Source organism: Erythrolamprus reginae, chromosome 5 (genome assembly GCF_031021105.1).
Source record: "Erythrolamprus reginae isolate rEryReg1 chromosome 5, rEryReg1.hap1, whole genome shotgun sequence".
Taxonomy (NCBI): Eukaryota; Metazoa; Chordata; class Lepidosauria; order Squamata; family Dipsadidae; genus Erythrolamprus; species Erythrolamprus reginae.
Genome location: NC_091954.1, coordinates 8,566,637 through 8,580,415, shown reverse-complemented (window position 1 = coordinate 8,580,415; position 13,779 = coordinate 8,566,637). Strand labels below are relative to the sequence as shown.

At 44.4% G+C, this 13,779-nt stretch overlaps 1 protein-coding gene across 1 annotated transcript; it reads right to left on the bottom strand.

Moving 5' to 3' along the window:
* Positions 1–9,368: 9,368 nt before the first annotated feature.
* ADO (2-aminoethanethiol dioxygenase) lies at positions 9,369–10,482 on the bottom strand. The gene has a single exon (XM_070753931.1). The coding sequence runs from the start codon at positions 10,397–10,399 to the stop codon at positions 9,659–9,661; it is 741 nt and encodes a 246-aa protein (XP_070610032.1). The 5' UTR covers positions 10,400–10,482; the 3' UTR covers positions 9,369–9,658.
* Between the last annotated feature and the right edge of the window lie 3,297 nt (positions 10,483–13,779).

Sequence of the window (13,779 nt, the reverse complement as noted above, 5' to 3'; positions counted from 1 at the left end):
GAATAGAATAGAATAGAATTCTTAATTGCCCAAGTGATTGGACACACAAGGAATTTGTCTTGGTGCAGATGCTCTCAGCGTACATAAAAGAAAAAGAGACATTTGTCAAGAATCATGTGGTACAACACTTAATGACTGTCATAGGGGTCAAATAAGCAATGAGGAAACAATCAATATTAATAAAAATCTTAAGGATACAAGCAACAAGTTATAGTCATACAGTCCTAAGTGGGAGGAAATGGGCGATAGGAATGATGAGAAAAAACTAGCAGTAATAGTAGTGCAGACTTAGTGAATAGTTTGACAGTGGAAGGAATTATTTGTTTAGCAGAGTGATGGCATTCAGGAAAAAAACTGTTGTGTCTAGTTTTCTTGGTGTGCAGTGCTCTGTAGCGACATTTTGAGGGTAGGAGTTGAAACAATTTATGTCCAGGATGCGAGGGGTCAGTAAATAAACTGCTAAAAAAACCAAAGGGAACACACTAATAACACATCCTAGATCTTATTGAATGAAATATTCTCATTGAATACTTTGTTCTGTACAAAGTTGAATGTGCACAACAGCAGGTGAAATTGATTGTCCATCAGTGTTGCTTCCTAAGTGGACAGTTGGATTTCACAGAAGTTTGATTTACTTGGAGTTGTTTAAGCGTTCCCTTTAATTTTTTGAGCTGTGCGTTTTCACTGCCCACAAATCCGAGGGCCTTTGAAATGGGTCTCGGGGGAAAAAAGAGGAGGGGATGGTCCGAATTCAAGTGAGCCTTTCAATGTCGGGAATTTCCGAGAGCTGTTAGCCTTGTGACACCAAGGATTCAGAGCCCTGATGTCATTTCCGGTCTTGTTCTTCTCTTTGGTGCTTGGATGGGAGGCCACTAGGAGATGCTGAGGTGTTAGGGGAAGACAGAATGCATGCACAGAGGATTAAAAAAAAAGAAAATGGTAACATCCAGGCAGATAGGCACCAGCGATTGCTGCTATCGGTACACCCCTGGGGTAAACCACTTGGGTTCGCGGGATTGGATTCGCTGTAGCATGGCTAAGTCAGGCCTTGAGCGAAGTTTTTTGGAGTTGCACTCATTTCTGTTAATAGAGTTTATAGTACAGTGTTCCCTCGATTTTCGCAGGGGATGCGTTCTGAGACTGCACGCGAAAGTCGAATTTCCGCGAAGTAGAGATGCGGAAGTAAATACACTATTTTTGGCTATAAACAGTATCACAAGCCTTCCCTTAACACTTTAAACCCCTAAATTGCTATTTCCCATTCCCTTAACACCCATTTAGATTATTACTCACCATGTTTATTTATTAAAGTTATTTAAAAAAATATTTATTAAAGGCAGATGAAAGTTTGGTGATGACATGTAACATCATTGGATGGGAAAAACCGTGGTATAGGGGGAAAACCCGCGAAGTATTTTTTAATTAATATTTTTGAAAAAACCATGGTATAGACTTTTCGCGAAGTTCGAACCCGCGAAAATCGAGGGAACACTGTACTGTATAAATGAATTTACGTTTGCTGAGTTTATTTTTGCAAACGACTCCACAAAATTGAGGGCCCACCGAACGATCTCTATATTTAAACTCAGGGCCACCGCTAGACACTTCAATAACTTCTTCAGCGGGAATGTAATAATATCACCTACGCAGCTTCTGCTCAGGCAACCTCACCCTACTCACAAGAGCCTACAAAACTTTTGCCAGACCCATCCTAGACTACTTCTCATCTGTCTGGAACCCATACCACATCTCAGACATCAACACCCTTGAAAATGTCCAAAGATATTTCACCAGAAGAGCCCTTCACTCCTCCACTCGAAACAGAATATCCTACGAAAATAGACTAACAATCCTAGGCCTAGAAAGCCTAGAACTACGACGCCTAAAACACGATTTGAGTATTGCCCACAAGATCATATGCTGCAATGTCTTACCAGTCAATGACTACTTCAGCTCCAACCGCAATAACACAAGAGCACGCAACAGATTCAAACTTAATACGAACCGCGCCAAACTTGACTGTAAAAAATATGATTTCAACAATCGAGTTATCGAAGCTTGGAACTCACTACCGGACTCAATTGTGTCAACCCCTAACCCCCAACATTTCTCCCTTAGACTCTCCACGATTGACCTCTCCAGGTTCCTAAGAGGCCAGTAAGAGGCGTACATAAGTGCACTGGAGTGCCTTTCGTCCCCTGTCCAATTGTCTTTCCTTTCTCTCACCTCTCTTATATATTCTCTTCCTCTCATATATCCTCTCCTCTAAGTTCACTCTCACCCTCATTTATATTATCACATGTCTATTTTCTTCCTATGTATTTATGTATTGGACGGATGAATAAATGAATGGATGGATGGATGGATGGATAGATAGATAGATAGATAGATAGATAGATAGATAGATAGATAGATAGATAGATAGATAGATAGATAGAACGTAAACGTATCAGGAAAAACTTAATGAACTCAATCTGTATAGTCTGGAGGACAGAAGGAAAAGGGGGGGACATGATCGAAACATTTAAATATGTTAAAGAGTTAAATAAGATTCAGGAGGGAAGTGTTTTTAATAGGAAAGTGAACATAAGAACAAGGGGACACAATCTGAAGTTAGTTGGGGGAAAGATCAAAAGCAACGTGAGGAAATATTATTTCACTGAAAGAGTAGTAGATCCTTGGAACAAACTTCCAGCAGACGTGGTTGGTAAATCCACAGTAACTGAATTTAAACATGCCTGGGATAAACATATATCCATTGTAAGATAAAAACACAGGAAGTATAAGGGCAGACTAGATGGACCATGAGGTCTTTTTCTGCCGTCAGTCTTCTATGTTTCTATGTTTCTATAGATAGATAGATAGATAGATAGATAGATAGATAGATAGATAGATAGATAGATAGATAGATAGATAGATACGGTAGATAGATAGATAGATAGATAGATAGATAGATAGATAGATAGATAGATAGATAGATAGATAGATAGATAGATAGATAGATAGATAGATAGATAGATAGATAGATAGATAGATAGATAGATAGATAGATGTCCCTCTCCGGTCCGGAGAAAAATCAGTCCTTGGTTCCCAAAAAGGTTGGAGGCCGCTGCCTTTTATTGACCTTTAAGAACAAAGAACGCCCCTAAAACACCAGGCCCACCATTTTAAGTGGCTCTTTTCAAGCATTCAAACTCGCTCTTGTACTTTCCGCTGTCCCTGTACTGGTCTGGTGAAATATAAACATTTGAGATAAACAGAAGCAACCAGTGAAATCCTGTGGTATTCGGCAGGAAATGCTTCAAGGCTTCCGAGACACACGGTTCCTCGGAAGGAGGGATTTCCACCGAGCGTAGCAGCTTCCGCAAATGGAACGGGGACAGTCTCGTTCTAACTCACCCTCCCACTCAGGAAAGCATAACCCACTCAGTGACATAACACCGGTCGCAGCCTGGAGCGCCTCCAGGTTTTGTAGACCTATCCAGACTGGGTGATTTTACATAGGGGGAGCTTTTAAAAAAATGCATCCTGGCCGAACATAAAATGGTTTAGATGCTTCCGTAACAGAAAAACTTCATCCGCTGTACAGTGTTCCCTTGATTTTTGCGGGTTCGAACTTCGCGAAACGTCTATACCACGGTTTTTCAACCTTTTTTGAGCCACGGCACATTTTTTACATTTACAAAACCCTGGGGCACATTGAAGGGGGGGGGGCAGCTAAAAAAAGTTTGGACAATTTTTTTCTCTCCCTTCCTCCCTTTCGCTCTATTTCTCTCTCCCTCCTTCTTTCTCTCCCTTCTTTTTTTCTGTCTCTCTCCATCCCTCTTTCTTTCTCTCTCTCTTCCTTCCTTCCCCTTTTTTGCTCTTTCTCCCTCCCGACCTCCCTGTTTTTCTCTCCCACCTTCCCTCCCTCTCTTTCTCTCTCTCTCTTTCTTTCTATCTATCTCTTGCTCTCTCCCTTGCTTTCTTTCTCTCTCTTGTTCTCTTTCTCTCTCTTGCTTTCTTTCTTTCTCTGTCTTTCTTTCTCTCTCTTGCTTTCTTTCTCTCATTTTCTTTTTCTCTCTTACTTTCTCTGTGTCTTTTTTTCTCTCTCTCTTTCTTTCTTCCTCTGTCTTGTTTTCTTTTTGTCTCTCTTTCTTTCTTTCTTTCTCTCTCTCTTGCTTTCTCTCTTGCTCTCTTGCTTTCTCTCTTTTTTGCTTTCTTTCTCTCTCTCTCTCTGTTTTCTTTCTCTCTCTGAGCTTCACGGCACACTTGACCATGTCTCATGGCACACTAGTGTGCCGCGGCACACTGGTTGAAAAACACTGGTCTATACCATGGTTTTTCAAAAATATTAATTTAAAAATACTTCGTGGGTTTTTCCCCCTATACCACGGTTTTTCCCGCCCGATGACGTCATATGTCATTACCAAACTTTTGTCTGCCTTTAAAAACATTTTTTTAAAATAAACTTTAATAAATAAACATGGGGAGTAATAATCTAAATGGTTGCTAAGGGAATGGGAAATTGTAATTTAGGGGTTTAAAGTGTTAAGGGAAGGCTTGGGATACTGTTCATAGCCAAAAATAGTGTATTTACTTCCGCATCTCTACTTCGCGGAAATTCAACTTTTGCGGGCGGTCTTGGAATGCATCCCCCGCGAAAATCGAGGGAACACTGTATTCTGCTGCGCTAACATAAGCTGAATGCTGAAGAAATACTGAATTTAGAAGAAAACAATCGTGCCCAAACATCAGGGGAACAAATTTGAATGTTTCTTGATGAAGAAATATAGTGATCCCCCGATTATCGCGAGGGTTCCGTTCCAAGACCCCTCGCAATAATCGATTTTTCGGGATGTAGTGGTGCGGAAGTAAAAACACCATCTGCGCATGCGCGTCCCTTTTTCCATGGCCGCGCATGCGCAGATGGTGTTTTTACTTCCGCACCTGGGAAGACCCAGCAGCTGAGGAGCCGCCTGCCTGCCCGCTTGTCCGCCGCTTTTCTGCTTGTCCGCCACTTGTCCGCTTGTCCGCCGCTTTTCAGCTTGTCCGCCGCTTTTCCGCTTGTCCGGCCGCCGCTTTTCTTGTCCGGCCGCCGCTTGTCCGCCGCTCTGGGAGTTGAAGACCCAGGGAAGGTTCCTTCGGCCGCCCAGCAGCTGATCTGCTCGGCAGCGCAGTAGCAGCGAGGAGCCGAAGATGGGGTTTCCCCGTTGCCCACGCAAAGGGGAAACCCCATCTTCGGCTCCTCGCTGCTACTGCGCTGCCGAGCAGATCAGCTGCTGGGCGGCCGAAGGAACCTTCCCTGGGTGCCGCCCGCCGCTCAGAGCAAGAGGGGGAGAGATAGAGAAAGAGAGAGAAGGAAAGAAAGAGATGAGAGAGGGAGGAAGAGAGTGTGAGAGAGGAAGAAGCAAGATAGAGAAAGAGAGAGAGAGAGAAAGATGAGAAAGGGGAGTGACGTCATCGGGTGAAAAAATCGCGATATAGCATTTCGCAAAGAACGAGATCGCGAAACTCGGGGGATCACTGTATATATATATTTCTCGACAAAAAAAAAAATCACACATAACCCTTCCCTCGTACAAGATGATACAAGAGTTGAGCCTGTAGTCTAATGGCAGAGGCTCCATGTTTAAATCCCAGTATGGGTGTGGCTACTTGAGGAAGGCAAGTAAGGCCAAAATAGATCTATAGTAGTCTCCCTTCCTTTTCATTATCAGCAATATTTATTTATCTATCTATCTATCTATCTATCTATCTATCTATCTATCTATCTATCTATCTATCTATCTATCTATTTATTGGATTTGTATGCCGCCCCTCTCCGGAGACTCGGGGCAGCTAACAGCAACAATAAAGCAGTGTACAATAGGAGCCTGATGTTAGAAACAATTAAAAACCCATTAATATAAAAAACCAAACATACATACATACATACCATGCATAGAATTGTAAAGGCCTAGGGGGAAGAGGGTCTCAATTCCCCCATGTCTGAAGGCAGAGGTGGGTTTTAAGCAGCTTACGAAAGGCAAGGAGGGTGAGGGCAATTCTAATCTTTGGGGGGAGTTGGTTCCAGCGGGCCGGGGCCGCCACAGAGAAGGCTCTTCCCCTGGGTCCCGCCAAGCGACATTCATTAGTTGACGGGACCCGGAGAAGATCCACTCTGTGGGACCTAACTGGTCGCTGGGATTCGTGCAGCAGAAGGCGGTCCCTGAGATAATCTGGTCCAATGCCATGAAGAGCTTTATAGGTCATAACCAACACTTTGAATTGTGATCGGAAACCGATCGGCAACCAATGCAGACTGCGGAGTGTTGGTGTAACATGGGCATATTTGGGAAAGCCCATGATTGCTCTCGCAGCTGCATTCTGCACGATCTGAAGTTTCCGAACACTTTTCAAAGGTAGCCCCATGTAGAGAGCATTACAGTAGTCGAGTTTCGAGGTGATGAGGGCATGAGTGACTGTGAGCAGTGACTCCCGGTCCAAGTAGGGTCGCAACTGGTGCACAAGGCGAACCTGGGCAAACGCCCTCCTCGCCACAGCTGAAAGATGTTTCTCTAATGTGAGCTGTGGGTCGAGGACGCCCAAGTTGCGAACCTTCTCTGAGGGGGCCAGTGATTCTCCCCCTAAGGTAATGGACGGACAGATGGAATTATCCTTGGGAGGTAAGACCCACAGCCACTGTCTTGTCTGGGTTGAGCTTAAGTTTGTTGACACTCATCCAGGCCCCAACATCCTCCAGGCACCGGCACATCACTTCCACTGCTTCGTTGGCTGGACATGGGGTGGAGATGTATAACTGGGTATCATCGGCGTATCGATGATACCTCACCCCATGCCCTTGGATGATCTCACCCAGTGGTTTCATGTAGATATTAAATAGTAGGGGGGAGAGGACTGACCCCTGAGGCACCCCACTATATATATACAGTGTTCCCTCGATTTTCGCAGGGGATGCGTTCCAAGACCGCCCACGAAAGTCGAATTTCCGCAAAGTACAGATGCGGAAGTAAATACACCATTTTTGGCTGTGGACAGTATCACAAGCCATCCCTTAACACTTTAAACCCCTAAATTACCATTTCCCATTCCCTTAACAACCATTTACTCACCATTATTACTGGTACTCACCATTGAATAAGACACTTAGTGATCCTGATATTTATAAACATAATTATTAATAATATTTTTTGTGCTTTTTATTTGCAAAAATTATTAGTATGACGTCATCGGGCAGGAAAAACCGTGGTATAGAAAAAACCTGCAGAGTATTTTTTTAATTAATATATTTGAAAAACCGTGGTATAGACTTTTCGCGAAGTTCGAACCCACGAAAATTGAGGGAACACTGTATATATAAAATCTCTGCAAAGAGAAAGCACACACTTCAATGTTTTGCCTCTAATACTGTTGGGGGAAAAGGCTGTGGTTTGGGCAACATGCCCCTTTTTGGGATTTTCCACCGATGCCGGTAGTTGAGAAGGGTGGCATCCGTGGGCACCATTTGATGTACCAAAATGACACGAATGTCCTGTAAACAAACTGCAGTTTTATGGGAATTAGCCTGGGTGGCAAGGTACTTGTTATCAGTTACTGCATAAGGCAACACACGCTTTCACTACTCTAAGGTACAAGTAGTTTCACCTGTAGGAAAATGTACCATATTTTTCAGACTATAAGACACACCTAGACTTACAGGAGGGAAATGTACCATATTTTCCAGATTATAAGATGCACCTAGATTTACAGGAAGGAAACAAGGGGGAAAATAGTTTTTCGCCCCCGTGCATCCCGTTTTCGCCCTCCTTGGCCTCCAGAAGCACTTTACCGGCCAAAAAACAGGACCATTTTTGGCCTCCCAAAGCCTCCACCTGGGGTTTAAGATTTTTTTGCCTCTTCTCCCAAACTGTTTTCACCTTACAAACCGAAGCCACCGCCACCGGGATGCCCCACCTACCGACTTGTGCTGCCAGCAAAGCGCCCGTTTTTGCACTGCTGGGATTCCCCTGCAGCATCACAAAAACACGGAAGTCCGGAGGTGGGGTTTCCCATGGAGGGGAGCCTCAGAGGAATCCCTGCAGTGCAAAAATGGGCGCTTCGGCTGGCAAAAGGGGTGAGTTTTGGGCTTGCACACATTAATCGCTTTTCCATTGATTCCTATGGGAAACATTGTTTTGTCTTGCAAACGTTTCACTTGACAAACCTCATTCCGGAACCAATTAAGTTCGTAAGACGAGGTGTCACTGTACATTCCTTTGTGGAACCAGGCAAGATTGGGAGGGGGGAGGTGTAAGAATAGCAACAAGGGGTGGGTGGCGTCTTCAGTTCTACTGAATTAAAGTTCTACTTGCCTCCCAAATGGACCCGCTGCACCACAAAACAAATAAGTAAATACTTATTAATACACCATAGTAACAGAAGCGAAAGAATGGGTGGGGAGGAGTAAGAATAGAGACAAGGGAAGAGGTGGGTGGCATCTTCAGTTCTACAGAATTACAGTTTCACTATCCTCCCAAATGGACCCCCACCACAAAATAAATAAGTAAGTAAATACTTACTAATACACGACAGTAAGACAAGCAAAAGAGTGGGTGGGGAGGAGTAAGAATAGAGACAAGGGAAGGGGTGAGTGGCGTCTTCAGTTCTACAGAATTACATTTCCACCTACTCCCCCATGGACCCCCCAGCACAAAATAAGTAAGTAAATAAATACTTACTTACTAATACACCTTAGTAAGACAAGTGAAAGGGTGGGTGGGTAGGAGTAAGAATAGAGACAAGGGAAGGGGTGAGTGGCGCCTTCAGTTCTACCGAATTACATTTCCACCTACGCCCCATGGACCCATAGCATAAAGTAAGTAAGTAAGTAAGTAAGTAAGTAAGTAAGTAAGTAAGTAAGTAAGTAAGTAAGTAAGTAAGTAAGTAAGTAAATAAGCAAGCTGCTCCAAGTCTTCAGAGAGGGGCAGCATACAAATCTAATAAATAACAATAGTAATAATAATAATATAGTGAAATACGAAGATCTAAAAATCGAGCTGCAACGACTCTGGCATAAGCCAGTGAAAGTGGTCCCAGTGGTCCTTGGCACGCTGGGCGCAGTACCAAAGGATCTCAGCGGACATTTGAAAACCATCGGAATTGACAAAATCTCCATCTGTCAATTGCAAAAGGCCGCTTTACTGGGATCGGCAAACATAATTCGCCACTACGTCACGCAGTCCTAGGTGCTTGGGAAGCGCCCGACTGGTGATGAAATACGAAATCCAGCATAGTGATCTCATTTGCTGTGTTGTATTGAAATAATAATAATAATAATAATAATAATAATAATAACAACAACAATAACAATAATAATAAATAAATTCAGCACACAGCAAAGGCAGCTCTTTTCTCTTTTTTTAATGAAACCTTTGTGCAAAATAATTCAACCTGGAGTAAGGGGGGAAAGTGTCACTCCGTGATGTCAGAACCGCTGTGTTTTTTTTTTAAACACCCCAAAACAGAGGTGGGGGGTTTGGGGGGTGGGAAGGCGGCTAAACCCGGCGTTGCACCCAGCAGAAAAGTCCCCGGCGGGCATCATTCTCTCTCTCTCCCCCGCCTCCAATCCCTGCAGCCCCGGCGGTGGAAGTTGTGGGGTGGGACCCGCTCCGTCGGGCCTCCGTCCTCGGGGCCTTGTTCACGGGCAGACTCGTGGCCCCGGGTAAGGCTCGCCGCCGCACCAGAAGTCGGGCGCCTGCGGGGTCTCCAGCAGCCAGAGCGCGCTGGGCGGGACGGGGGCGTCGGGCGCGGGCGGGAGGCTCCGTCCGTCGTCCAGCCGGTAGTAGTGGCAGTCGCGGCCGCGCGCCGGGTCGTAAGGCGGCGCCAGGATGTCGAGGAAAGCGGCCGGGCCGGAGCCCTCGGCGGCGATCTGGTGGAGGTTGTCCCGCTGCGGGGAGAGCAGGCAGGGCGGCGAGGCGGCGGTGTAGAGGCGGTGGGAGCGGAGCAGGGCGCGCAGGCGGCGGGGGCGGCCGTCGGCGGAGGCGGCGTCGGAAGCGTCCCGCTCGCCCCCTTCCTCGGCGGCTTCCCCGTCGGCGTCCAGGCAGGCGATGCGCAGCGTGCCGTAGAGGACCTTGAGCAGGCCTTGCATGCCCGGGTGGTCGTGCAGCGGGATGCAGGCGCCGGCGCGGAGCACGAAGACGCCCATGCTGAACCGCGCCGTCTCGCAGATGTGCATGTAGCTGACGGGCGGTTGGCTCGGGCCCGGCACCGGGGAAGGACCCCGAGGTTGCAAGCCCAGGTCTTCCGCCCTCACTTGGCCCAGCAGGTCACGCAGGCGCTGCAGCTCGGCCGGGGCTTCGCCCGACCCAGCGCCGAAGGTCGCCCGAGCCTGCCGGGCTATCCGCTGGATCAGCGAAGCCGCCATCTCGTCGCGGGGCATCGCGCCTGCGCCGGACGCCCCTTTTCCCCACTCGGATCTGCGCAGGCGTGGTGCGTAGCCTTTCTCTCCCGCTTGGCATTGACGTCTCAGCACCCCCCCACCACTCGGCTTTGCGCAGGCGCGGCGCGTACAGCGCGCCCTTTCGCCCCCCTTTCTCTCCAGCTTCGCATTACTGTATCGTCTCAGCCCCACTCCAGCTCTGCGCAGGCGCCGTCTTAGCCCCTCAGCGTCCTCTCGAGTTTCCAAAAGGGCGCTCGCGGGCGCCTCCCCCCCAGTAATGGGCTGCTGCAGGGGTGGGGGTAGTAAGTTTATGCACTATTTATTGCAGGGATAGGCAAAAGTTGGCTCTTCTATGACTTGTGGACTTCAGCTCCCAGAATTCCTGAGCCAATCATGCTAGCTCAAGAATTCTGGGAGTTGAAGTCCACATGACATAGAAGAGCCAACTTTGCCTACCCCACATTTATTGAATACTTAACAGTTTTTTGTTGTCTTTCTCTAATAACTTAGTATGATCCATAATTACTTTTAAAATAGCAAATAATCAAAATCATATATTAAAATAAAATGAAGTATTTAAAATAAAATCATATCTGTAAATATTATATCTTTGTATACCACAATATGTACTTGACAAAGCAAACGAGTAGATAAAAAAATAAATAAATAGTATGTTTTTACCCATAAATGCTTTAATTGTTTTAATCATTAACTAGAACTGAACTTTGATAGCGGTTAAAGAAAATTGATCTACTTGCCTAATCTGTTATCATACCTAACCTTGTGGGTTCAGTATAAATAATAATAATAATTTATTAGATTTGTATGCCGCCCCTCTCCGAAGACTTAAAGGCATTGTAAAACCTTACAATGTGACTCTGCTCCTCAACAAATAAAGCTGTCTATCATCCTTTTTGTGGCTATGCAAATAATGTGACTTAACTGAAAAAGAGTCCAAGCATCTACAGTATTTGAAAACTTGTCTTGGTTGGTAAGCCACTCCCAACCAGTCACATGACCTTTAAGCCACCCTGGTCACATGATTGTCAAGCCATTCCCCCCTGGTCTCATGGCCGGCAAAGCCACTCCTACCCTGTCACATGACCATCTAGCCACATCTACAAAATAAGCCACATCCACAGTGTGATAGTAAAAATGTTGGCAGTCCATCACTGCCTCTCCAGTCCTGCTTGGTGGAAAAGCGAGGGCTGAGGGGTGTCTGGGGGGGTGTATTCCCCTTTTTGTTTATAATTGGTTGCTACCGGTGCAGTAGCGGACTGCACATACCGGTAGCGGGTCCCAGTTTACGTAATTTTCGCAGGACCTCCATTGAAGCACCCACAACTTCTGGTGGCAAGCAGTTCCACTGCTTAATTGTCCTCACTGCCAGGAAATTTCTCTTTAGTTCCAGATGGCTTCTCTCCTTGACTAGTTTCCATCCAGAACAAAATCTCCCTCGGAGCTTCTGTTTCGCGTGTGTGTCTGTGTGTGTTTTTCATTCCTTTATTTGCAACCCCTGTGTAAATTGCCTTTTTCTTTTCAAAACGGTCGCTCGCAAATAGCTGCCCTTCTGCAGTCCTGGTTTGTGCAGATTGTGAAACAGTGATATCACTTCATAACTGGAGAGCGTGATGAATTATTTCCTTGAAGTTTATGAATCACTTCTCTGGTAGCGACCTCCATGACAGACGGAAAGCTAAAACGCTGACCTCAGAGATAAACAAGGTGGCTTCGTGTTCTCAGAGAACAATGCACAGAGCCCAAACATTTAGCATAGAACAAAGTGGTTAAATTAGACTAGCATAACTTTGCCTCGTTCTTTTTTTTAAAAAAAAAGATCTTTATTAAGTTTCTACATATAAAAATAGAAAGAAAAGAAAAACAATTTAAACAAAAAACATACAAAGAAAAGAAGAAGAAAAAACAAAAAAAATAAGATAGAGTTCTCAGAGGGGCGGTATACAAATCTATTAAATTATTATTATTATTAAATGAGCATATAAGCTTAACATATAAAACGTATTCATTTTCAATTGTATTCTATATATGCACAGAGATAGCTATTTGCTTATCTTCAGTTAATATTTTCTTTCTCTACATACATATATTTATTTGTTATATAGAAGACATAATTTGTCAACCATATTGTTGACTATCACTATCGAGCGATCTAATATTAGGTACAGTGGTACCTCTATTATTATTATTATTATTATTATTATTATTATTATCATCATTATCATCATTATCATCATTATCATCATTATCATCATTATCATCATTATCATCATTATCATCATTATTATTATTATTATTATTATTATTATTATTATTATGTCAATACAACACAGCAAACGAGATCACTATGCTGGATTTCGTATTTCATCATCAGTCAGGCGCTTCCCAAGCATCTAGGACTACATGATGTAGCGGTGAATTATGTGTGCTGATCCCAGTAAAGCGGCCTTTTGCAATTGACAGATGGAAATTTTGTCAATTCCGATGGTTTTCAAATGTCCGCTGAGATCCTTTGGCACTGCGCCCAGCGTGCCAAGCAGTGTTCCCTCTAATTTTTTTGGGGGGGGGGCCCGGAAAAGTATAGTGTCTGAGCGACAGTCCCTTCGGGACTGGGCGGCACAGAAATAATAAATAAATAAATAAATAAATAAATAAACAAACAAACAAACAAACAAACAAACAAATAAAAAACCCACCCCGTTTTGCCTCAGAGAATTTCAAAATAAAATACTGTACTGTGTGTCTATAACAGTGAGCTCATAATAGGGCAACTCTATCAATATCAAAATGCCACTTAAATAGTTTCAAACTAGATTTTGATTTTCTTTCTCCCTTCCTCCCATTCTTTTTCTTTCTCTTTTCCTTCCTCTCTTTTTTCTATCTGTTTCTCTCTCTTCCTCTCTCTCTCCTTCCCTCTCACTCTTTCCCTCTCGGCTTCTGGGCAGGTTTGGAAAACTCTGAGTTGATGATGATTTTTAAGTGAGCGATTGCTCACTGCTCAGCTTAGAGGGGACTATGGTGCCAAGTATCAATGGGACCACTTTCACTGGCTTATGCCAGAGTCGTTGCAGCTCGATTTTTAGATCTTCACATTTTACTAATTTCTCTAGCTGCTTCTCCTCAATTCTGCTGTCTCCTAGGATTGCAATGTCGATGGTCCATACTTTCTTTTTCTCTACAATCAGGATGTCTGGTGTGTTATGCTTCAGAATTTGGTCAGTCTGAAGTCGGAAGTCCCACAGTAGTTTTGCTTGCTCATTTTCGACCATTTTTTCAGGCTTATGATCCCACCAGTTCTTTGCCACTGGTAAATTATTATTATTATTATTATTATTATTATTATTATCATCATCATCATCATC

Coding starts and splice junctions, on each gene's coding strand:
- ADO (XM_070753931.1), bottom strand. CDS start 10,399: ATGCCCCGCGACGAGATGGCGGCTTCGCTGATCCAGCGGATAGCCCGG.